The following is a 27,569-nucleotide window of genomic DNA, read 5'->3' as shown; positions in this document are numbered from 1 at the left end:
ATAATCATCTAGGTATAAAGCTGAAGTTTGTTAGGTTGAACTCGCTTATCTCAGGAACTACTGTTGCGAATTGGAAAATTATTTTCGTGTTAGACAGTTCATTTATCGATTAATGTGATATAATTTAGTCTATAGCCTGTACATGCACAAGTAGTTACAACCTCGCTATGTAAGGCTATTGTAAATTGCGATCAAATTACGATAAAAATGCATTTTTTTTATTTAGCAGTCGCTTAAACCTTGGTCTTGAAATCAAGGAAATGTGAAAGTTAATAATTTATACGTTCATTTTTTTAAATATCATCATTATTATTTATTATCATTATTTTTTCGATCAAAGAGTTATCTATTCTTTGCTCTCATGATTTCTTTTCTAAGTTTTTTTTTTGTAGTTTGCCATGTATACCTTAAGAATTTATATAAATGTTTAAAGTTTGAACCCAGTTATAGTATTGTTGTAGAAGAGGCCTTGACTGAAAACAAGTTAGTTGTACGTTCGTTCCGAGCTTAGAGAAATTACTAAACTAAAATTATTATTACGCCTTTATTACGACATTATAGAATATGGCGTTGAGTTACGCCGCTCATTATAAAATGTCTCAAAAATTAGACGGAAATTAGTGTATCAAGTGATACAAGATTCCCAGTGTCTACCTTGGTGTGAATGATAATGCGTGAAACTGAAGGTATTATATGAAAACGGAGAATAATATTTAAACTTTTCTGATTATTCCATATTATTGAGGATACGGATGACGATGACGGTTAGAATGAAATGTTTTGGGATTTTTTATTTTGCAATTTCTTACGCAAAACTTTACATCGGTTGCGCCAAAGACCGGTTGTGTAAAAACCAATAGGTAATTCCATTTAACTCACATGTTATACTTACATAATATATTTTTGCGATAGTGTCGAGTATTAAAAGTAAATTAAAATAATAAACATACAATACGTAAAAAGTGAACACATAATTCACTCTAAAATCTCAAATTAATGGAACTCAATCAAAGTCACAATTTTGTTATAATATTTTCTAGCTTATAGCAAATCAAAGGTATCTCGAATATAGCAGCAGGTAGTGAGGTAAGCAGAGTGAACCTAGTGGTAACACACTCCGTTGCTACCACACAGTGCCACTATGTGACTACATCAAATAAAACATCTGCATATCAAATATTACTTCAATTACACAATTGAAACCTATGATCATCGTGGTATTAGTATTAGGACAGACATATTTAACGACGCCACATATTATTAAATAATACTTTATCATACAAAAATGACAGCGATTGTAATCCATTCAGCCAATTAAAGTGCCCAAACACCTGTTCAATTAGAAAAGTTTTAGTGACATCCACCTTGCTTATAATTGTTCTTTTTGATGGGGGATTGAAGATATGAGCGACGTTTTAATGTGGTTTGTCTTTTTAACATGCCCATTTCTTTTAATGAAATCAATTGTAAACTGATAAAATCGTAAGATAATTTAGCGTATTCGTATTTCTTTGTTTCTAAAAAATATATTAATGTGCCTTTTATAAGTTAATTCTTAGAACACCTTGAATGATATATTCTTCATATTAGGTATTTATATAAAAAAAAACACCTTTACTTTTTCTTCTATTAAATCTGTCATAGTAAATTTGAAACATTTGAGTGTTTGATATATATTTAAGCTCTTAGCAGCCTAGTCTTTCTTTCTTGTCTCATTTATACGTTTATTAAGATATATTTATTATTTTAAATTAAGTATTTTATATGAATAGCAATAAATTGCAGTGTAAAAAATAATGGTCTTAGAGGACGAAACGACGGAATTAAAAAATATATATTTAAGAAAATCCGCCCTCTTGCGTGTTAGATAAAAAGTTTTATTGTATCTTTAAAAGCCGCAAAACTATATTACAATTAGAATAGATAAGTTCCACCCAATATAATTCGAACCCACGACCCAATCGGACGGACTAATATGTGTTGATTTCGCCGCGCTGGCATCTACGATGTGCTCGGAAAACCTACGTGTAATATATATATGCTAAAATATAAGTACCGTGTGCAAAGTTGATAAACATACATTACGTGTGTGGGACTAGGCACTACAGTACGAAAATAACTACTAAAAATTAACATCGTCCGGCTAAGTAGTACATTGTGGATTTTAGTTTTTATTCTATTGTCGAATTTATTCTATTGTTGGGATACGAATTCGTTTTGATTCGATTCCTAGTATTAATTTAGAGAACAAAGTAAAAATATAGATTTTTAGTTTATTTATTAACCGACTGCGGAAGGGTAAAGCGTGTATTAGTGTATGTATGTATGTTTGTTGCTTTGTGTTGTAGAGACCAAACGTGCTGACCGATATTAAACAATGTTTCACAAATGGACTTTGAAACTGCAACTTTAAACGTGTTACGCAAGGTCATGGAATATTTTATGTATTTTTATTATATTCAAGTTAATCTCTTTTATTTTCTGGTCCGTTTTTAGGTCGTTATGGCGCAGTGAGACAGCGTCTGATCGGATCGGATCGGATAGGAAATTCTTAGACGTTCCAAAAATACAGTATTCTATTTATGTAGAATAAATTTATTTGACTTTAACACTTGGTTTCCTTTAGTCTTTCTATGTGTTTAAAACCGAGAAGCTGTCTTTTTATCTTTTTTTCTTGTTAATACACTCGATTCTCCACTTTTAGTCTAGTATAGAAAAATGCATGTGTAATTTATAAATAAGTAATTTATTTCTGCATTTTTGTTCTGATCTGAGGCATTTTCCTTTTAGCTACATGACAATGATTAATAAGTATTAAATAAAAATAATGTTATTTTAATGACGCCATCGTGGCGTTAATATTGGCTGACTACTGACTATTAATTATATTGCTATAAAGAGTTTATTTGGTTGAACACCCTAACCTCAGGAACTACTGGTACGACGGCGACTGTAAACGCGACAGTTCTGAGATCGATTCTCACTTGAGGAATAAAATATTTAATATGTTCATATTCTCGCTCTGGTAACCACTTCCGTCACTCGATAAGAAATGCTTCACGATTTCGGCGAGGAATAGGGAACGGAAATGTCTTAAAACTTAGTCCCCAGGTTCCCTCTACCTTGCTATGTGCGGGATAATAAATGAACTTTGCTGAATGAATAGACACTTAAATGCACCGCACCTAAATATACATTTCTCTTAATCTTTTAATTTAAGCTCGTTAACAATACAGACGACCTTGGCTCGTTATAGTAGTCTTAATAGACCTTAGTATGCCTTTTAGCGCGACACGTCACGAGGAGTATTCGAATGTGTCATTTTGTCAGAAAACACATAGCTGGTGTAATTACGCCGCAACCAGATATAACCATGCCATTTTATATTAGTTTACTTATTAGAAAAATGTTTTGAATATAAAACGCCAAATTTAAATGCTGTTGAGATGTAAAATCATATTAAAAATCATTAATATATGTATTTTCTACCAATCAAGTATATTTTATTCAGCCATAATGAATCAACCAGTCGATGTGTCATTTTATTAGAACAGTTTAATTAATTATAAGTTGTGCTAAGCGAAGCTTTGGAATAATTAAGAATTTAATATTAAACTTTGACCTCACACAGGACGGTGATAGGCATACTGGGATAAATTCCTTATTAGTGCAGCTTGCGGTTATGATGTTGTTGTTGCATATAGTTATTATTAATTTTATAATGTATTAATTACTATTTTAGTAAGGTAATTAAACATGGTTTTTCAATATTTTATTCTTATCGAAATGTATGTTACATTAGGATTTTATCACCCCTTGAAATTAAGGTAGTTATATATTTCCTCGAATGGAGATCGCGTCTCGGTAAAAAGAGTACAGGCCACCCCTCAACCAGGTGGACCGATGACCGAAAGTAGCCAGCGGGAATCCGCTGGATTCAAAGGGCGCAGGACCAGACGGAGTGGCGAGAATTAGGGGAGGCCTATGTCCAGCAGTGGACTTTGAAAGGCTGATGGATGGATGGATGCATATAATTCTTCGAATTCATGACTGCCTCAGTGTTAATTGCTTCAAGTCAAACAGTGGCGGCAATTAACACTACACTACATAAACTCTGAATCGTGTAAATAAATCATTCGGGAGTATCATCACGCCATCGCACGGAACGGCACCGACACGAAATGTCATGGCTTGGCCTTATGGTTCTATGTGTACCTTACTCGTACCATAGGCCACGTTTTAGGTCAACGCGAACTCAAATGTCAACACTCCAAATGAGGATAACCATTTATCATTTTCTTTGTTCCTATTAAATTTATGAACTTTTTGTCTTACGGGAAGTATCTATTGATATGACATAATGTGTGTGTTATCTGGATTAATGCAAGATAAATGATTGTCGTCTTAAAAACCGTTAAAGGTAAGGTAAGGTTAAATTATTTTAAATAATTAAAAAAGATTAAATAATAACATTCACTGTTATTAAATCGACCAAAAAAATAAAATATTAAAAATATATCTACAAAGCTTATCGTTAACCAAAATTTCCCTCTAAGGTTTCCAAAATGCCTAAGTTCACTAAAGGCGTTCCAGTTCGTGCGACTCGTGCTTAGGAGCTCCAGTCACGAAAACACCCACACGAAATGTCATGGTTGGAAGCATTCAACTTTGATATGTTACGAGACTGACCGATTTTATTACTCTCTTTTTATGTCAGACTGAATACAGACCACGCTTGGCTAGACTTATACTAACAAGGTGGTTGCCATTCCACGAAATTCAGTAAAACTTGCCGTCGACAAAAAAATATTTTATCAAGTTGTAAACAAGTTGAGCCATGTTCTTGTTCAGGGTTAGACTCGTTATAGGTAAGGTAACTTGAGAACTCGTATAATGCGACCTTCTGTTGAAACTTATGATCGGAATTCGTGATTTTGTTTTAGCGTTCCGTTAGGTAATTAAAAATATAAATGAAAGAAAAAGTATGTACGGAAATAATAATATAGTTTCAGGACATCCGTAAAATATTAAACCTGTTGCGTATAGCTTCTGAAGGGCTGTCTTACATAATGTTATTTGTATAAGTCCTTCTTGGTTTAATTAACTCAAAAAGTAACGTTGTGACACTTAAAATGCAACATCTCAACTTAAGTAACCGACTAATTATGCTTTAATTTTAATGAAGAACAGACAATGTTTCGTTATATCCTTTTTAAATAATTTCTTCGCCTACTCCGTCTACCAGTTCAATTGTAGTAATTTCTAAACATTTCCTCTATAGTTGAAAATTTGAATAGAATATAAAATTGTCGAGAATGCGTGCTGCTTTCCCCACATCGCGTGTCACCGTCGCCTGATTTTAGCTAATTCATCCGATTCGCGTGAGCACACGAGCTTCACGCCACACCATTAGCTGTACGTGTAATGGAAGATAATGACACGTACACTGTCTAAGAAGACCCGCTTATACGCTCCTGGCACGAAATCTGGTAATAATCACAGAATGGTAAAACCATAGGGAAACAGTAGTGGTTTTTATGATGGTATCAAAAGACCATAGCAATTGTTTTTAGTTTCTTGTATGCCTTATATAGCAGGGTAGGGCAGACGGAACCATTTGTTAAGACATTCTGAGATTTTAGAGACCTTGTGTGTTGAGTGGTGAAACTCAACGCAACGCTTTGTCGTGGTATCAGAGTGAGGAAATAAAAACAATTCATCTACCCGAGTTAGATTGAAATCACACTCCGCCACGATGGCTATAGGTTCCTATAAATTCACCATTTTTTCAAATATAGGTAGGTACACTTTATTGACATGTATCCTTGGCCCCATTAGGATGTAGAACTAACACAGACATTGAGTGATGGTTGTGCACGAGTTACAGTTAGGTACGACCATCGTTTATAATTTATAATTAATGTTTTATAGTGATGCTATCAAAGTGTAGTTAAGTCGTTAGGCTTGACCCAATGAGGTAGTTTTAGATTTGAATTTCATTCTCCGTTTGGCACGACAATATAAGCGACCATCAGGAACAGGGAGTTTTAGATCTTGGGTTTCTATAATATCGCATAACAGCTTATTTCAGCACAGCAGATCAGAATAAAATATTTCATATTTTTATTTCCTCGTTCTGGTAAATAGACAAAGTGCAGCGTCTAGTTTTGTCACTCAACACGCGATGCTTCAAGAGTTCGACGAAAAGTGTGGAACGGAGTTTTTAATACTAGGTTCCCAAATTGCGGGATACAGCGTGAGAAGCTAAATGAAACATAATTTTGTTTGAAGTATCGCAATGTGATATGATATGAACGTAACGTATTGGTTGTTGACGTGTACAGTTTACGGTAGCTCTCGAGATGTATCGTGCCTCACGCGAGCTGCTGTCAGGTATCCAAGCAAGGCGAGGGTGATGGATAATACTGTAATATCATATTTGTGGGAGACATCGGTCCTTTACACTGTCGTGATAGCGTCATGGCGTCGTGAATAAAGTGTTGCTTTTAATTCCTATTTACTTAATATGACTTATATTAACCAAAATTTTATAAAAAGAGCCGTAACTATTTCTTTCGATTGAATCGCATTAAACATGAGAGATGAAGTGAACCAAGTTATACGTCAATCCGGTCTACACTTTCTGTCGAACGTTACAGACGTGCTATGTCTTGGGTGGTCAGACAACGCAGACGATACTATTGGACTCAGATACTAGTCCAGACTAGTCCATTTATAGAAATTGTAGACTCTAAATCTCTAAAGCCCTTGTATTGATTTTTTTTATATTTTATCATAAAGTCAATAAAGTTAAGTGATAATTCAATATCTGAAGTCTACAGTACAAATATCAGTTTCAAACTTAAATTTGTTCCAATTTTTGTATTTTGTGAAGAATGACTTGCTATTTAAATTTATTGATTCGAATTACTCAAAATCATTCAATAAAGATTTTTGTCAATACATAATTGTATAATGTAATCTTATCTTATGATTATTATTATTTCTAAATATAATATGCCAAGTGGTTTGAATAAAAAATATTATCGTGCAGATATATAAATAAATGTTTGATATCTATATACCTTTTTAGAAATATACCTAAGTTATTATTAAACACGCTTACACACTCGGCCTCTACATACCCCTCTCAATACGGCACAACGCCGACTTCAATGACGACCACCCAATTCCAATCAGTTTTTAACCGACTTCTGTAAGAAAAGGAGGTTATCAATTCGACTGTAATTTTTTTTTTTTTTTTTTTTTTATGTTTGTTACCTCATAACTTTTAACTGGGTGAACCGATTTTGATAATTTTTTTTTATTTGAAAGGTATAGCTTCCCGAATGGTCCCATTTTTTTTGGTATCTATGAGAAAATCACATAAGTCTTAAATTTGCATTAGGCATGTGCGCGACTAATAGCCGAATAACTCAATGTCGCGCCAACCGATTTTGATGATTCTTTTTTTATTTGAAAGGATACACTTCAAGGATAATTTGGTGAAAGTTTGGTTAGGTTTCGATCATGGAATCCGGAGAAATTTGAGAAAGTTTGTTTTTTTTGGTAAAAAAATGATTATACTGTAATAGTTACAAGCAAAAACTTTTTAAATTGATTCCAGAAGTGAGATTCCTGATGGTTGCATTTCTTTTCAATCAACCTCAAAAAAGAGGATGTTCTCATTTTCAACCAACTTCAAAGAAGGGAGATTCCCAATTCGCCCGAATACTTTTTATGTATGTTCTTGTCAATATACCAAAATGTTACTTTGCACAAAAATAATACCTAATTAAATGAAGTTTTATATGGGACAACCACAACCACTCGTTGACAACCACTACCACCACCATCACCACTCGTTTAAGAAGCATCATTTTAAGATCTACCCATCACTTAAAATCGTAAAATAAATTAATTCAAGCTAATGCTACAATACCTTTACTACAATATCTAATTACTAAGCCTGTTTGTTTTATTTGGCACCGACTTCAAAATTATAAAATCTTTGTAAAATTATTTTTCACTTTTTAGTTCGTTGTTAGAAGTCGGTTTTTGTTTTTGTTAAAAATTAATTTATTCTCATATAGTTTTACGATACTGTTGTGTACAGTTATATGACTGGGTTCGGTTAGTTACACTGTTCATTTTAACTAGTATTGTGGCGTCAAAGTTTTTGTTTTTTTATGGTAGGTATAGTATTTTTTATTGTAGGTTTTTTGTAGCTTCAAGCTGTATCCAGTGTGTAGCGGGGTAGGTAGAGGGAGCCTATGCTCCGTTTTCAGAGTGCCTCTAGTTTTCAAGATATTGCACTTGAGTACTGCTACTTAACAAAAGGTTCCTACTCGAGGAAATGATATATGTAAAATTATGATTTCCTCGGTCTGGCAACAAGACAAAGCGCAGCGTTAATCACCGCCACTCACCACACAGCGTGAAGCCAAAATAAAAATATGAGAACATGACCTCAAAATATTTAATATACTTTGTCTTTATATTTCTTAGTATTACATCATATTTTAAAAAAAATACATACATAATCCAATCACGTAACAATAAAAAAAAATCAAGCGTACTAGCGCACTAATCAGTAATTATACTTAATTGTGGTCGAAAGTGAAAAACACCGTTGACATTCTACGTTATACGACATGCTGGCATGAGTAATGATTGCGCCTTCCTTTGTTTCAGGTAACCGAGAGGAAGTGCTTTGTTTGAATTGGTGATGGGGAGACCACCTTTGTTTACCTTCTGTACCAATTTTGAATGGCAGAATGGGATGGAATATAAAATTTTGAGCGTTTTTTACTACAATTCTACCAATTTTACGCATCTTCGCTTTGCTGAGGTATGTCGGAGTGTCCTAACACTATGTTCTCTCCGCCTACCCTGCTTTATGTCTGTGTGTGTGTATCCCCCTTTTTTTTCAGTAGGCAGAGAGGAATCTAAGTTGTTAAACCATTCCTTACTAAACGCCGAGTATATTTTATTCTTATCCATTACCAATGTACTCTGTATATGAGAAAAGTGTCAAATAAGTCACGTAAGTTTTTATATATATCACAAACCAACAAATTACATTGCAAAAACATAAAACTTATTTATATAAATAGAATATCTATAACAGATAGTACCTACAACGAGCAGCCGCACGGCACAAGTCAAGTGGGTGCATAACGTCACGTAGGACCGGTCGACGGTCACGTTTAGATTTCGCGACGCCGAAATCAGATGCCATAATACCAAAACTGGTCTAGAGAAGGTCATCTCGCCAGCTATTATTGTGTTTCGTGTTTGGAATACCTGTTTCCTTCTTGGTTATGAGATATATTTATAATATGTGAATATAATATAATACATAGATCCCAGATGTAAGTGAGAGAACGGAGTGTTGAGTGAACTCAATCCATAAGGAGAGTGTGTAGAAAGTACCTAGTAATTTTATTTTCCAATTTTCCTACAATCAAATGTAACCATTAAGAATATTGTGATTATGAACATGTATCCCGGCCGTTCCTCGCCTTTCGCAATTTCCTAGAAATTGCTTGTTTGTCTTGTTACCAGAGCGAAGAAATGGAAATAACTAATTTCCCTTAGATGCAATGGCACCCACAGCCGTCGTCGAAACATCATACAGTTATAATATTTAAATAAATTTTACATCGTAATAAATAAAATGTAGTTACGTGGCAATTAAAATAACGTTAATATTAATGTTTAGGTATATCTTACCCCATCATAAAAACCTGTTTTCTTTTACGAATGTCAACCGGTATTTCGGTATGCATGGAGACCACTCGGGCTTATTGTATTTATGTCACATGTTTTTATAACATGGTCGTTTATACAAACGGAACGTGATAGTTTTGGGTTCATTTCCACGAATACTATTAAGTATTAATGTTTACTACTGGTTAACCCGGTTTCATAAAGCAAACGTCAGCGTTTAGTTATGCCAAATAGGACTTTTTTTTGGAATATTAAAAATAGAGATTTATCTTTTTATAAAGATATTTTTCTAAATATTCATGAACGATAGTCTAATTTAGTAGAAAACAGAATAAATATAGAATATGGAAACAGAATAAATATAAATATAATATATAATCTAATTTATTTATGATATTATGACTTATATAAAAAAAGTCCACAAACAGCTGAGCTGAGTGAAATATAGTCAAAAAGTTAAATGTAGGTATTCATAATTTAACAACCAACACAACGTACTAAATATTTATGATTTCGTAACTTATTTACAGTTATTTTATATAACGTTATGTCATACTAGCGACGAAACAAAATTTTTGTGTTTTTGTTTATTTACTAAACTTTACTAAATTTAAAATTACATAATATTTTGATATAGTTAATGTTGTACCAAGTCCTTATTCGTCCAAAAGTTTATTTATATATATTATTCTTTTAGTTTCACCTGTATCCCCCATATAGCACTATAAGTTAGTGTAAAGATTCTCTGTTCTCCACCTTCCTACGAATTTTCAAGACATTAAATATTGAGTGGCAGATCTCAACGCTATACTTTGCCTTGTCCCAGAACGAAGAAATGGAAATATTAAATATGTACTTCATTTTCCTAAGTGGAAATGAAACCCACCACCGTCGCGTGTACAGCAACACGCTTGTGCCACTACGCCAAGACGGCGTCATGACATTAATATATGAAAAATAATTCAATTACATAGCTCCGGACGGGCCACAAAAAGTTGTGAGAAAGTGAGGATACATGGGAACGTTCCCACGTACTTCGACGAACTGGCGCGAACTGAACTTTTTGCTACGCGATGATGAAACTGTATGAACAAATAATAGTATAATTGTTTTCAAACTTTGAGAGATCTAACAATTGCTTGTATACCCATCTTATACAATAGATAGTTAAGATATATTTGATATATTTTTTTTGTTCTAAATTGTTTTGACCTAAGCTATGCATTGGACTATATTTCGTTTATGTAGAAGTTTAAGTAATAAGACTTTAAGAGATGGCCGCAACCCACCTCGCCACGACAGCCCCAACAATTTCTATTGAAATATTGATTAGAAAACAAATCTCACGTTATATATAACGTTCCGCAGAATGAATCGGTTTCGGCGTAATTAGACTAAGATTTTCCAGTCAGTTTGCTCCGCACAATTAGACTGGGAGCCGGCCGTTGAATCCTGCATATACGAGTTTTCTTAATTAAACCTATATTAATGAATAATACATGATTAGTAGAACAGATTACACCTGGGTTGCCTGGAAGAATCCTGCCGCAATCACCTTTAATTACATTTTTTCGTAACTCGTTTTTGGAGAAAATTGCACCAATACGTTTTTTATATGAATCGCACATCATTTGAAAGATAATCCCATAAGGAATTGGAAAATTAAGGGTTGCCAGCTCTCAGTCTGCCGCAAGTCTAGGGTTGCCTGGTTTAAACATGTCACTAAATGTTAATAATTTGCACTCATGTGTTTTTTTAATGAATTATATATCAAATTAAAGCTTATTTTTTTCTGAACACTATAAAACAGGGTTGCCTGGAAAATTCCTGCCGCAAACAGGGGTTGCCAGCGTTTGAAATATTTTATTCCGGTTCCGTTTGACTATGAGAATAGACGATGAAATGCGCAGTCTGCCTTATGTTTTAAAGTAAAATATTATATAATAGAAGGTCAATCTTAAAATCAATGTTTATTCTAATTGTTCAACTGTTAAATGATGATTTTAATCATATTAAGTACACGCAGAAAACTATTTAAAGATGAAATCATTCTTATTTTTCAAGCAAAATAATAATCCATAATATTGAGTCTTCGCAAAATTTATTTTATAAATAATAATATTTAGTTAAATAAAAGGGTTATTTAAAACAACTAAATTATCTAATTAAGTAAATGTTTACAAATATCGATCTACTATAAGGTATTAATTACAACATGTTTCCTTAATATAATGAGAGGTGACAATTATCGCGGATATTTTTTTTATTAATTAAGAAAATGTGGAAAATTACATTTCAATAAACAATCTCTCTCTCTCTCTCTTCGCCCTCTGCTTGTTTGATTTGACAACGCCGTCCGTATCCGTAGAAAGAACTATGGCGCCCATCTTTTTGGTACGAATATTTACGTTTTTGCAAAGTAAATAAAAACTATTCAACTAATAAAAACTATTAAAAAATATAGATAAAAAAATGTCGCTAGCAAGAACTTCTCCGTCTATGCTGATAGTTTTTAAGGTATTTAGGTCTGAAAGAATTGTTCTTATAATTATAATAAAGCGTAATCACTCACTAACGTCCCTAACTTAGTATAATCAAAACTGAGGCAACTCCCACGGCCACAATTGTCTACATTTTATTAAACTATATAATATTAAATATTAAAGTATACTTACGTTTTGCATTAGAAAATAATTAAAAAATACTTCTTTATATTTTTGTTTTAAAACAATGAACTTTTTGTAATACTGTAAATGATAACTGTGCATTGTGTCACTATTTAAAAAAATGTCACTGTATTTAAAATTCATTTTTTGGCGAAACAATAACATAATTTTACACTTTTGGAGAGATTCCTTGTTAAATTCTATCACATTTTCACTCCTGCCGCACAAAAAACACATCTTCATTTTTGTCAAGTAAAAACGTCTTTACTCCAAAACGAAAGGTAAGTAACTAAGTAATATGCTCAAAAACAACTCATTTGGCCATCTGCACTTTCATTGCATTTAGAAACAATACATCTTCGAAAATAATTTTATTGCATTTGGTTTGCTTTGTATCGCGCCGCAAAATGTTCATCTATAGTAAAAAATAGCCAACTAATTGATATTTGCCGACTCTTGGTCATAAACCGTAAATAGCGTTTATTAGTCGGCATTACTGTCGGATTTTCTTCGAATTTATTTTGCTAACTTAGTTTTGTTTATTATAATTCTATTATATATATTTCTTTCCTATGCAAATTATTAAAAATTGCGTGAGAAAAAAAAATTGCGGCAAGCCTTGTCAAATCAAACAAGTAGAGGACGAAGAGAGAGAGTTCATTGAAATGTATTTTTCAATATAATTAATAAAAAAAATATCCGCAATAATGGTCACCCTTCATTATATTAAGGGAACATGATGTATATGTATATATATTAATAGTTTTTATATATATATATAGATCAATATTTGTAAACATTTATTTAACTAGATAATTTAATTGTTTCAAAATGGTAATTTAAATTAATAAATAAATATTAGTATTTAGAAAATAGATTTTGCAAAGACTCAATATTATAGATTCATTATTTTACTTTAAAAATAAGGATGATTTCTTCTGCCCCATGATCTTTAAATAGTTTTCTGCGTGTACTTAATATGATTAAAATCATCATTTAACAGGTGAACAATTAGAATAAACATTGATTTTAAGATTGACCTTCTATTATATAATATTTTACTTTAAAACATGAGGCAGGCCGCGCATTTCATCGTCTATTCTCATAGTCAAACGGAACCGGAATAAAATATTTCAAACGCTGGCAACCCCTGTTTGCGGCAGGAATTTTCCAGGCAACCCTGTTTTATAGTGTTCAGAAAAAAATAAGCTTTAATTTGATATATAATTCATTAAAAAAACACATGAGTGCAAATTATTAACATTTAGTGACATGTTTAAACCAGGCAACCCTAGACTTGCGGCAGACTGAGAGCTGGCAACCCTTAATTTTCCAATTCCTTATGGGATTATCTTTCAAATGATGTGCGATTCATATAAAAAACGTATTGGTGCAATTTTCTCCAAAAACGAGTTACGAAAAAATGTAATTAAAGGTGATTGCGGCAGGATTCTTCTAGGCAACCCAGGTGTAATCTGTTCTACTAATCATGTATTATTCATTAATATAGGTTTAATTAAGAAAACTGGTATATGCAGGATTCAACGGCCGGATCCCAGGGTAAATGGCACGGGAACCATTCAAAGTTAAAACAATCGCAGCACACACGCAACCCACGTGAGAACATCACCAGTTAGCGCCTGTCTTCATGTGAAATTCAATAGCTAGCGAAAAATTATTCCGCAACTTATTTTATGCTTTACGACCTTGCCACGTTTGTTTTAGTATCGTAAAATGTCTAATTTTATTATGAACATGTATTGGCGTAATGAATCAGTGACATGTTGTCGCAATCGATGCGATTTTTGAGATATTGCGCGTTGCTGATGAGTTAGATCTCAATGCTGCGTTTTCCTTGTAACTAGTGGAGGAAGATGCATGAGCGTAGGAAAAGGGGAAGAAGAGAAGAAATTTCTGTAGACGATAACGCCCATGGTGTTAATATAAAAATAATTCAAAGTTCCGGATGAGAATTCAACCCACGACTCTCGACCGTCGTGTTATAAAGACGACGTTGCTGCATTAGTATTATTTTTGTATATTTTTTTATTAATTTTAAACAATTGGAAATATCTAAATTTAGCAAATACAACGTAAATTCGTTTAAAAACTCATTTCAATACAGCGTAACGTGAACTAAAATGATCGTCTTTACTGTCCTAACTCCTAAATAAAGATCGACTAGAGATCGACTCGACTGAGTACAATGTAGATTACACTATGGTCGATGCGTCGTGGGCTCATGGCCGCTCTGATGTTAGCTGTTGATGAAGTACAGTAAACCTAGTCCCAGGGTGGCCACGATTCGTCGGCGGCACTGTGAGTGCACAGTGGCGCGGTGACGTCACCGTGCGTTTCCTTTCGCGCCACCTTCGCCTTGACATTTAGATGCTATACGTAGACGTCCCGCGCCCCGCGCCCCGCGCCCCTCTCCCGCCGCTGAGACGCGAGTTGCATGATTACTACTGACTGTTTGTATGTATGTATGGTTTGTATACAACATATAGAGAATTACAATCATTTTCTAATATCCATTTGCATATTGTAGATATTCGGCTATGTTCAGTAGGTTACTTACTTACTCTTACACAAATACTGATGTGCAACAAACATTATATTTAAGTTCCTTTTTACAACACATGTAATGTATGTTACGTAGTTACGTATATTTAATATTTCTGAACGATTAAAAAATCGTTGTAACTATGTATGGGCTAATTCTATTATTAATATACATAATAATATACGTATAATCTTGAAATACTTAAGTTATATAATCCTTGTTATTTCTATTCATTAACTAGAGCCCAGAGGGCAGCTTATTATGAAGACAATCCATTCGTTCCTTAGAAATGGTTTTAACATTGGTTTAAAAAAAAATCCAACTCTATAATTTAATCCTTTAAGTCAGAATAGCGTGGGGTACTTAAAATTCATTATTATCATTCTTATTAAACTAGCTTTAATTTGCGGCTCTGCTTGCATGGCCAAATGGAAATGTTGAAGACTTGTATATGGCACAACGACTGTAAACAAATATACAATTGCAATCCCCCGAGTGCGTAGCTTTGCCACGACGGCCTTCAGTTTTATAATATCAGAATACATAAAAATTCTTATCTTTTTCCTCCCTTCGAAAGTAGGTCTTTGAATAATTCCTCCAATTGGGCACGCCGAACACAATTGCATTCAATAAGACCTTTCACTCCAACAACGGAGTTGGCCTTGGACTTGGATAACCTGTAGATACTCGTACCTACTCGTGGCCGTTGAAAAGAAACAAGAAAAATATTCAACACGAACTATTGAGTCACGAAGATCTCGAGATAAATGAATAGGTTATTATTATAGGTAATAATGATGATATACCTACCTCTACGTGTGATTGTGAACGCGTCTTGAAACATTCAATATGTTCATTTCACGTAGAGTTCCGCCACGTGGGGCGCCTAAGGAACATAGTGTCCTCCCTACTTTCAAGTCTTGTGTAAATATAACATTACTAAGTTGTTTTTTTCAGCGTATTATATTGAATATATAATTTTCTTTCTCTGTTTAAAACTATGTCAAGATTTTATTTTTATTATGCCGTTTTCCTTCCTCAACGAGTGAATACAATTGAGTAATCTATCAAACTCTTGATTGTAAAAGAAATGAACTTAAAATCTAATGAAGGTAGGTACCTATAAATTAAAAAAAATACTATAAGATTTATGTACTATGAGTTATTATTGTGTTACTATATATTAAAAAAGTATAGCGTTATTTGAGGTACTTCTTAATTCTTTAGTATTTGGTAGTCTGTAATAGAGGAGGGCTACAAGCCTATAGCCTCCTCTACAGCAGACAGAGAATATTTTCGATATGACCAACTGTTAGGTATCTGCAGTATGCAGAGTGTTCTCCAGATCTCAAACTGTGTCATGTGTCATACACAACTGTTGCTTATTTCTATTTACCACCGGGGGCAAAACCGGGTGTAAAAGCTAGTCAAGCCATAAAACAGACTATAAAATATGATAATCAAACAAAACGTGCTTGTATATCAACACTCCATAGAATTGCATAAAGTTTTCAATATAATTGAAACGAGTGTTACATACCTACTTGTATGAAATGAGTACACGTGCCCATTGACGATAACCTGCACAGACAGACGGCTGTATGCACTGTGCAGTGTGCAGGCGCTGTCGACGGCGAGGGCCGCTGTCACGTTTGCAGGGTCACGTTTCAGATTGTGAAGTCATCGTTATGTAAAACGTTCATGTTCATTATCTTATTTATTATTGTTTATATATCTAAAGTCTAATCTAATGGTATAAAGCTGTAAAGTGTTTGTTTGTTTAAACGCGCCTATATTAGGAACTGCTGGTTTGATTTATTTTTGTGTTGGATAGTCCACTTACCTTACGCTTTATTCCTAACGTTTGGCGCTCCGTTCTCTGTGACTACCCCAGTGAGAGAAAACGGAGCGCCAAACGCTACGGTCTCTACATACCTCTTCCGCCTCGTCCACTGTCATCAACCTCTTCATTCTTCTTCATGACCTTCTTCCAGCGATTTTGATACTGTGTTTTCGAAGGTCAACCGAGGTTTCCCCGTACCTCTTACCTAGAAACGATAGGTATATTGCATGATGTTAATTGTTTCGATGTAACCCATAACCTGTCAGTTATTTCCCCTTAACTATTGGAGTGAAGCCGCCGTTAATAGCTAGTTTTTTTTACATATACTCATTACATATTTTATATAATTATATACAAAACCTGCTCAACCTGGAGTAGTTGAAAAAAGATATATGTTTCATCATAATTATATAATTAGATTGGCTGGTGGAGAATGCTTTTTAGCGTTAAGACCGCCTATTATTTTTTTTTTTAATTAATAATGATTTTTTTTAAATTGCCGTTTGAAACTATCAATATAAAGTAATCTGTCAAATAAGTGTTTCAGTCGCACCATGATGACGATAAAGTTATTAATTAAATTTATGTTATAATTGAAATACATTATTCATGTTTTAAATGTAAATGAACATTCATATATATGTAATCATAATATACTTCATAATATGTATATCATTAACGTATATCGAGGCCGTCTGCGACTACGACTGCATCCGAGTGCGACTGGAAACGACGTTTGCGGAGTCGGTATTCGATACTTGGGAGAATGAAATATTTAATATTTTCATTTCCTCTTCAGTCTTAAAAAGAAAGGATAGATAGATAGATAAAAATCTTTATTGCACACTTAAAAAGATACAATACAATAACTTCTTAAAACAAAATGCACAAAGGCGGCCTTATCACTACAAGTGATCTCTTCCAGGCAACCGAATTACGGAAGGATATAATTAAAAGTGCGGGCATAATGCGGTGCAAAGTGACGCGAAAAATAACTAAATAAATAAATAAGAAAACAAAGAAATAAAATAAATAATTAAATTATATAATATATACATACACACATACACATATATATATACACTCATACATACACATATATATACATACATACATATACACACAAACATACACAAATTCTTATACATACACTGATTATATACGTAAGATATATAGCAAATAAATAAATAAAGGGAAAATAAATTAGCACACATAATTACTACTCTCCATGCCAAGATAATAATTTTTGACTCTTTTTTTAAAAATGTTTATAGAGGTAGATTGCCTAATATTTCGTGGTAACGCGTTCCACAATTTTACTGCTTCAACAGTAAACGATTTACTGTAACAGTGGGTACGGCACAATGGTGTTTCTAAAACATTGTCACTTTTCGAGCGGAGGGTGGGCGGAAGGCGGGAATTGGAGCCTAGGAAGGAAAAGCGCTCCTTAAGGTAAATAGGAGTATCAGGATGGAAAAGGATAGAGTAGAGGAGCGTGACAGTGTGAAGATTCCGTCGGTCTTTTACAGAAAGCCACTGAAGCCTAACGCGATGCTGACTGATGTGATCAAACTTCTTTAGTCCAAAAACGAACCTAATAACTAGGTTTTGCAGGCGTTCAAGCGTATTGAGCAACTGCTGTGATAAATCTAGGTAACAAGTGTCAGCATAATCTAATATAGGCAATAAGAGTGAATGTGCCAGTGATATTTTAGTTTGAGTTGGTAACAGATATTTCCATCTCTTGAGCCTACCAATGGTGTAGTATACTTTACGGCTTAGGTCAGAGATATGAGGAGCCCAGGAGAGAGAGCTGTCCACTTTGATACCTAGATTCTTGACAGTACTTCTATATTCCAACTTGCAATTGTCAAAGATAATGGGAGGAAGAGAAGGAAAATGTAATTTAGATAATTGTTTAGGATTACCGAGGATACATACTTGTGACTTTTTGGGGTTTACAGACAGACCAAATGACTTGCTCCAGGTACTGATAGTACGCAGATTAAAATTAATTGCATCGATCGCCTTAACAATGTCATTAACGTCCGTAGTCATGTAAATCTGTAGGTCATCAGCATATAAGTGAAAGGAAAGGGATAGAAGCTTAGTAACGGAGTTGATAAATATGGAAAAAAGGAGAGGAGAGAGCACTCCACCCTGGGGAACACCAGCACTGAGACGACATACAGATGAACGTTTGTCGTTAATATAGATACTCTGTTCGCGTTCATGTAAGTAGGAGTAAAACCATTCAGTAGTCTCAGAGGATACATTAATAGATTGAAGAATTGCTAAGAGGATATCAAAATCAACGGTGTTAAAAGCATTAGAAAAATCCAGAAGAGCAAGAATAGTAACTTGTCGATTATCAATACCCAGCCTAATATCATCATTAACTTTATTCAGAGCAGTTACAGTGCTGTGTCCAGGACGGAATCCGGACTGGAAGGGGGACAGGATTTTGTTTAAAGATAAAAAAGATGAGAGTTGATTATGGACTATACGCTCCAACACTTTAGATAGAAACGGTAGAATTGAGATAGGGCGATAGTCAGTAAAGGATAAAGGATTTGATACTTTGGGAATGGGAATCACTATTGCCTGACGCCAGGCATTGGGAAAAGTATTAGTGGAAAGGGAATGGTTAAAAATATGGCATAGGACTGGAAGTATAGGAATAAGAGATAAGAGGATCATTTTTCGACCAATTCGATCACTACCAGTGGCATCGGATTTAATGGCCAGCACATGCTTCTTCACGTCCTCAGTGGAAACATTAGAGAAATAAAAGGATGATGGACAAGAGATAGCGGAAAGAGAATTGATAGTGTCAGTTTTAACATTCTGCTTCAATATATTAACATTTGTAAAGTGTTTGTTCATTTCGTCCAGATTTATTTTTTCACTTATCTTAACAGCTTTCCGTGAACGTCCAATGCCCATTGCATCTAAGAACTTCCAGACTTTAGCGGGGCTGGTATTTACTACATTAGAATAAATGAATTTACGTTGAGCATCTCTGCAAGTCTTACTGCATCGGTTCCGTAGTGTTTTGAACTTAATTAGGTTTTCTTCAGTTGGATTTCTTTTGTATTTAGACTTAGCAGAGTTTCTCTTAGCCATGAGCTTCTTAATATCGTCTGTGAGCCATGGAGCGGGAAGATGTTTAAGTTTAAGAGGTCTAAGTGGAGCAAATTCATCAAACAGTTCAATTAAAAGAGAGTTAAATATATTAACCTTGTCATTGGTACTTGGAGCATTATACACACTATCCCAATGTATCTGGTCCAAGCTTTTCATAAAACCTTCATTATTAAAATTTTTAAAGCTTCTACGTATAATAACCGTAGGTTTAATTTTTGGCGTGCGAATTTTATATGTTAAATATATGAGGTCATGGTAGGAAAACGCTTCTGCACACAGTTGACCAAAAGTGGCGACACGTTCATGAGAGGAGACAATCATTAAATCCAGTTGTGAGGGATTGGTATTTGGGAAAAAATGGGTAGCATTTGTGGGTAGGAGGTTAAGGTTTGCACTATTAATGATATTTGTAAGTCTTTTAGCTCGCGAGTCATTTTTAATAATACACGTATTAAAATCACCCATAATAATTGTATGATCTACATTCGGGACAAACTTGTCTATCAAATTTTCGAAGGTATCAAAGTAATTAATGTGGAGAGATGGACAGTAAAACACTCCTAGTAAAAGCTTTAAAGTACCGAAAATAAGTTCAATAAAAATATGTTCAGAAGTATTTGAGTAGAGTGTAGGAGATTTATCAAGAATGGAAAAAGGTATGTGGCTACGTAGATAGATTGCTACTCCACCACCGCCTTTTCCTGTACGATCATTTCAGATTAAATGGAAACCAGGTAGTGCATAGGATGTAGATGGTAAACATGGTTTAAGAAAAGTTTCCGAGACTAAGACAGCATGAACGTTCTTAACGTCAAAGGAAGCTAAAAGGTCGGGATAGTGTGCGGGAATGCTCTGTGCGTTAATGTGAACAACGTTGAATTGTTTGTTAGAGTTAAGAAATGTCGTGCCCAATATAGTATTCAGTGGAGGGGAAGTGTTGTGAAAACTGTCATCAGATGACAAAGATGTACTTTGGCAAAATATATCATTATCCGAGGTGTCACTGTTGGAATTATTGTTGTTAAACATTGTGTAGTAAATATAATATAATAGTACTATGTTTAAGTAAAAGAGATGAAAATGTAGAAATATTTAAAAAATAAAATAAAATATGTAAATATATATGCAAAATAATAATGATAGCAGTAATGAGAGCTATATAATGTGTATAATATATGTAAGTAAGAACAAAATAAAAAGATAAACTAAATAAATAGATAAAAGTAGTTATATAATATAAATATATTATTATAAATTTACCAAAATAATAATAAAATAATAAGCTTGCAACACACGCCTGCCAGCATTCACTTTTACAGAAAAAAAAAACAATAAATAGCATCTACATACAAAGAGAAAAAAATAAAATAAAACACGATAACAAGTAAAATACAACTAAGTTCATAAACTAGGAGTTATCGTGAACAGAAACGTTTAAGACAGCAACATAGACTATCTGTGACCATTGACAGATTAGATGTCAATACGTCTATCCAAATGTCAACAACATGAAGTAAACATTACAATATTAAATATTAAGTTTGTAAGATAGTGGGTAATTTATATTTTTTAACATATTAATGATTTTATAGGATACTAGCTCATAAGTCATTAGGTATAGTGGTAAAAATATTGTATCAACAGTAATTGAACAAAGTAATAGATTAAAAGGAGGTTGTTTACTTCTTCGAGTTTACGATCCTCTTCATTCGGGGAGCCTGAGTGACTGGCTTTGTCCTAGAATCACTAGCACTTGAGCTCGCCAAAGGTGCTTGCAGAGTTTGAACCCCAGCCACGTCGTGGATATTGTCTAGCTCACTGCATGTGGAAATAGTATGACGCTTCCCATCTGGCCCTATAACAATGACATAGCCTTCCTTTGTCCAACACTTGTTTATGCCAAAACGTTTTCGGGCTGTCATAAAAGTCTCATGCCTGGATTTGGTGAGGAATTCCGATAAAGTAATGCCTGTGTTTTTTAAATTAGTTTTGGCATACCATACTTGATTTCGCATAGACAATTCTCGAAATTTCACGAGTATGGGTCTTGGCTTATCCAATGTTACAACCATGCTACCCAGACGCTGACATCTGCTAATGTCACCCAGCTTTAGATCAGGCATCTTTAAGTGATTAGACAGGACCTTCACCGCAATAGCACAGTCAGCTGAATTTTTCTCTTCAGGCACACCATGCATCAGCAATATCTTCCTTCTGGTCCTCAAGTCAAGAAGGTCGTACTGTTTTGACAGAATATTTACCTGGAGCTGAAGACCCTCCAGTGCACCCAACACGAAAGACCGGAATGCACTGAATTGAGCGGCGATATGGGAAGTGGGGCTTGTGACAGGAATAGCAGAACTCAAATTTTGCTGAAATTCAGCCATTTGCGTGTTGAAGTGTTGTGACAATTCTTGTATTGACTGCTTAATAGCTTCCATGTTGATTCAGTTTAGAATTCAAAACACCAGTGATTATGGGAACTGTATAAAAGTTTTAGTGTAGATATTATTGCACGAATAACTGCTGGCAGGTTAGTGACTATTAATACATCACTTGTAAATAAAACCTTTCACTTATACTTTGCTTAAACTATTTTTAAAAGAGATTTATTTGGGAGCAACTTAAGAAAAACGTGTTTATTTTTTGGCACCTACCCTCGAAAGGACTGTGTTGCCATTAGGTTCCCAGGTTTCCTTTCCCTCAAAAAATATTGAGACCATCGTGGCTCAGTGGAATAGCGTCTTACTGTAAATTCGGTAGGGGTGGATTCCATGTTCCTCGGGAGAATGACTAATTTTTATTTTTCTGTTTTCGCAAGAAAAAGCTAAGCGACGATGAGTTACTATACTTAATACGTTCTGCGTACCCATCTTTAAACTAGATAAAGCGCAAATAATAAAAAAAAGGTATTTATTTGCATATTATTAATAAAAATAATGATGGTTTCTTTTGATATACTATCAGTTGATTTGTCAATCGGCATTATGTATTATTTATGTGACCAGCAACAGAGTGCACGATAACAAAATATATATTCCAAATAAAGGTTTGTGACATCAATGAAATCTTATAAACGTTGATAAAACTGATGCCTTGGACGATTGACGCAAATGAGGATTATCTTATCGTGCCTCTAGCAGGCGGCAATGACTTGTGCATCGATCACGAGTTATTTCTTAATAAAAGATAGAGAAGATAGTGGTTAATGCTATTGAAAGGTGTTAGATAGAGTGATAAGAGTACGTTTTATCTGATTCACGCCTCGTTGTTACTTATATTGAGTTGTAAATGTATATTTTTACATAATTCCTATATCTACTTTGTTTAAATATGAAAACTAATTAGGTTTTTTGCTATTTACCTAATTAATTGAGCTTTGTTTAAATGGCTCCGTCGTATAGGGTCCGTCACAACAAGTGTTTGAATTTTTTTAACATTTTTAAAGTGTTATTTCACAAATAGGAAAGTAAAAATATATATTTAGCAAATGTATAAAAATTTTAACGTAGCAGGATTTGAATCCGCACCTGTTGGAACATTAAGTCATACATTGTACGTATGGCTTAATGCAATTCTTCAATCAAGTACCCGTTTAAATAAAAAATCATAAAGGGAACCTTACAATCATTGTTGTATGCCTCTTCACCGATATACTTGACGTAGTTCCTCGATATATTTTTTATTTTGACAATATGGCGACTGGCTGTTGCTGTGATGAATTTTGATTACTGTCGTGTCTTTTGTGACACTCGCAAGGCAAGACGATCGAAGTCATGGTATATAGCTTGATAAACACATTACCCTCCTTTGCGTCCCACAATTGGGTAAAAAGTATTTATCAAGCAAGATTGGACTTTTTTCCTTTCGATATATATAGGTTGTCGGTATCTGATTATATTGTACCTACGGTCAACGTTACCTTTTACACTTTAAGGGTGTATTAGGTATTTAACAATCAATCAAGACAAAACATTTGTAACGTAAAGAGAAATTAGTAGTACCTAAGCATTTGTATTTGTATACGTTACATTTGTAATAAATAGCGCTGTTACATAGAAATGTGAGCCAAAACCAACAATCAATCTATAAACTAACTTGGCAATCGTAAATATAAACACGGCTAATTTATTATTTGTTTACTTTATAATATAAGTATAAGTATTACGCACGGTCTTCATCTAATGCTTGACTAATGTTTGTTTCATTTTTTTTTATCTTCAGGGTACGCAAAGGAAGCCTGAGAAACTAGTGTTAATAAACTTACGTTCCCCGCTTTCTGACGAATTCTCAAAGTATTGCGTATTTAGTGCCGGAAGAAATGGTAGTCGAGATTAGTGCGTTCAACCAAACAAACATTTCAGCTTTATAATATTAGTATATTATATAGTAATATTATATAGTTGCATGTAAACATGTGTATGTGAGTATGCAAATTATGCCCATAGATTAAAAACATATGTTGCGGAATGACTAAATGCTGTACCTACATGGTTCTATACGTTGACCTTGCATTAGCTGTATAGACGCCATTAAGATTTATATTTATCTATTATTAAGTACTTTTAGCGTCTACATTTTGCTTGGTATAAGATAATGTAAATGAAACGTTATTCCGCTACGCTTTCTTCTTTATATCTCTACATATATGTATACATCCGAATATTTCCTCCTTATGGTAACAAGACAAGCGCGGGGTAGAGTTCCGTCACTGAACACATATCCGCTGCCGCGTTGCAGTGGCGTCTGTAAACACGGCTGTTGAGAGATCGATCCCTACTTGAGTGCTTGATTATATTTAACCAATATTCAGCTATTTGTTAACGCATTCCCACACGTACTATCTCGAAAATGGTCTGGAATATGGGGAACAGAGTGTTTTAACACAAGGTTCCCCTTTTGTTGCCTGCTATGCAGTAAAAAATCGATAATCTGACTAGTCAAAATCGATTTACATAAAAAAATAAATAAACAACACAATAAGACGCAAATACAAGTGAACCTAATTAAATTAGATTTACACAGTCATTTTACTGTAACTGATAACTTATATATAATGCAATGTTTTTCGTTCTTATCACACAAACAAGTATATACTCGTACAACTATAGTATAGTAATGAAATCACACATTCGTAACGTTCGAGTCACGTAAGAGATAGTGTATGTACGAGTGTTGTAAACGGTGGCGTCAGACGAAACTTCAAGAAGCTTATTATCAGATATTTACTAGTAGTCTGCAACTTAGTTGGCGTGGGGTTTAATTCGTAAACTGGGAAGTCCGTTGTTCCCATTTCCATAGGAATTTCAGGAAAACGTATCTTAGTCCTTTGTTCTGCTTAGCCTGCCTATATGCAAAATTTCAACTTTCTAGGTCCAGTAGTTTCATTTAGACATCTTTTGATATTACTATTTGGGTAAAAACTTCCTGTATTTTATACATAAGACATACTGTTCATTAACTCTAAGCGAATTTTGAGGGCATTGTATGTTGGGTAGCGGAACTTAACACCGCATGTTTTTCATCTCACCACGATACCACCATTACTTCAACTTAATAAACAATTAATTTAATTTTTTAAATTAACAAACATTTATAAAGCCATCACAGTCTCAAAAGGCTGTTAGTTATCTAAGGAAATGTAAACTCTAGGTACATATTTAAGGTAAAAAATATAGTTAAATACATAGCAACATACACCGTTGAGTATCACAGGAATGCAGACGCGCTCATGCCTCTAAGTTTACTTTGACAGATGTCAACTGTATCTTAGCTGATAACGACATCCTCTTATCAACCTCTTATCAACTGTTTGTTAACGGAACACCTCCGCGTCGCGTGGTACACACGAGCACATACGAGTGTGTTTAATGTTTTCATTTTGTAGAATCTATGTTTGAAAGATTATTAATTACTAGCGGACGCGCGCAGCTTCGCTTACGTATTTAGGGGTGAATTCTAATAAATCATGAAACATGTGTTCAATTAAATATTTTTAAGAGTCTAAATTTCAAATTTTATAAAAATCGGTGGCGATTTAAGAATTTTTCCATACAAACTTTCAACCCCTTATTTGCACCCTTATGGAAATAATTCTAGAAAACCATGAAACACATGTTCAATTAAATACTTTTAAGAGTCTGAATTTCAAATTTTATAAGAATCGGTGCCGATTTAATTTTTTTTCCATACTAACTTTCAACCCCTATTTCACCCCTTTAGGGTTAAATTTTTTCAAAATCCCTTCTTAGTGGATGTCCAGATTACAAAAGTAAACATCTGTCCAAATTTCAAGTTTCTACGCACAGCGGTTACGGCTGTGCGTGCGTCTTACCTCAGTCAGTGAGGACAAGTCCTTTTATATATATAGATTATATACATAGAGGACTGTAAACGCGACGGTTGTGGGTTTGATTCCTGCTGGGGGAATTATTGTATTCAATTTATTTTCATGTAGTGCATGTAGAGGAAGCGCGGCGTTAAGTTCCGCCACTAAACACACTACGTCGGAAAAATTCGGCGGAAAGTAGACCAAGCAAATAAAAAATATCGTGAAACTAAAATATGTTTTAAGCAACTTAAATATATTATTAATATTCCTTCCTGTGTGAACAAACCCACAAGAAATCAAAATTGCGCAACGGTGGCGTCATTACACGATGTACAATAAACAATTTATAATTAGTTTACTCTCGTCTCTGGCTTAATCGCTGTCGACTTTGACCGCCACTATGAGAAATATTGCAGCCATTTGTTAATATTCAGAATATTATTTAAGACTAATATTAATAAATTTATTGATATAGCTAGTATAATATGTGTTTATGACAATTTAGATTGCTTTTGGTTTCGTAAGAAATTTTTGTTATAACATGGGGTCGTCGTGGCGCGTGGTTTGATTCCACTCGGGAGAATAAATTCTTTTAATTTCTTCGCATTGGTAATACAAAGCGCGGCGTTGAGTTCCGCCACTAAAGACGCTATCTATTGAAAGTGGAGTGTCGTCGCGTGAGGCCAAAAAAATCTTACATATTTGTAGGTGCTTTTGTTACTATGACATTCGGCATTCACAACTCAGCAAATGACCTCCAGTTGTATATTTGTCAAATTCGCTACTATTTATCATTCAACACATTAATTTTACCAAGAATTACATCTATATTTTAAAATTTTCTCTTCAATGTGTACTTTTTGTGATAAATCTTTAATCTTTCCTTTGTATAGATAAAAATTATATATCTATCTATACCTACTAATATTACAAAGCTGAAGATTTTATTTAGTTGAACGCGCTAACCTTTGGTGCTGACAGACTGGTTCGAATTGAAAATTTAGGTTTACGTTAGATATTTCAATGATCAAGGAAGGCCGAATTACATCACCCTCTGTACCTGCTCTCGGAGTACCTGTGTCGGATGTAACTCTTAGTTATTTCTGTTTGACCACGCGGGCGAAGCCTCAAGTAAAAGCTAGCTGCTAGTAGCTATATATTAATATAGATTATATAAAACTGTTCGCTGCACACCAGCACGAGCGGCCCGCGTGGCTGATACCTTATCTCCCGGTAACTTTCCACCACATATCTTCAACGTAACTTAACTGTTTATTTGCATGCCCG

The 27,569-nt window shown here is 34.1% G+C and overlaps 2 protein-coding genes across 2 annotated transcripts in view; one reads left to right on the top strand and one right to left on the bottom strand.

The window, feature by feature from the left end:
- Positions 1-27,569, top strand: part of Pits (Protein interacting with Ttk69 and Sin3A) — a 102,025-nt gene that overhangs the window by 50,646 nt on the left and 23,810 nt on the right. The window lies entirely within an intron of this gene.
- On the bottom strand, positions 21,618-22,392 carry LOC146530618 (uncharacterized). The gene has a single exon (XM_085199230.1). The coding sequence runs from the start codon at positions 22,390-22,392 to the stop codon at positions 21,631-21,633; it is 762 nt and encodes a 253-aa protein (XP_085055356.1). The 3' UTR covers positions 21,618-21,630.

The sequence above is a fragment of the Heliconius melpomene genome, chromosome 16, assembly GCF_056956725.1.
Source record: "Heliconius melpomene rosina isolate 202511_hmr_F chromosome 16, ASM5695672v1, whole genome shotgun sequence".
Lineage (NCBI taxonomy): Eukaryota > Metazoa > Arthropoda > Insecta > Lepidoptera > Nymphalidae > Heliconius > Heliconius melpomene.
Note: the sequence above shows the minus strand (reverse complement) of the source record. Positions and strands in the feature narration are given on the sequence as shown.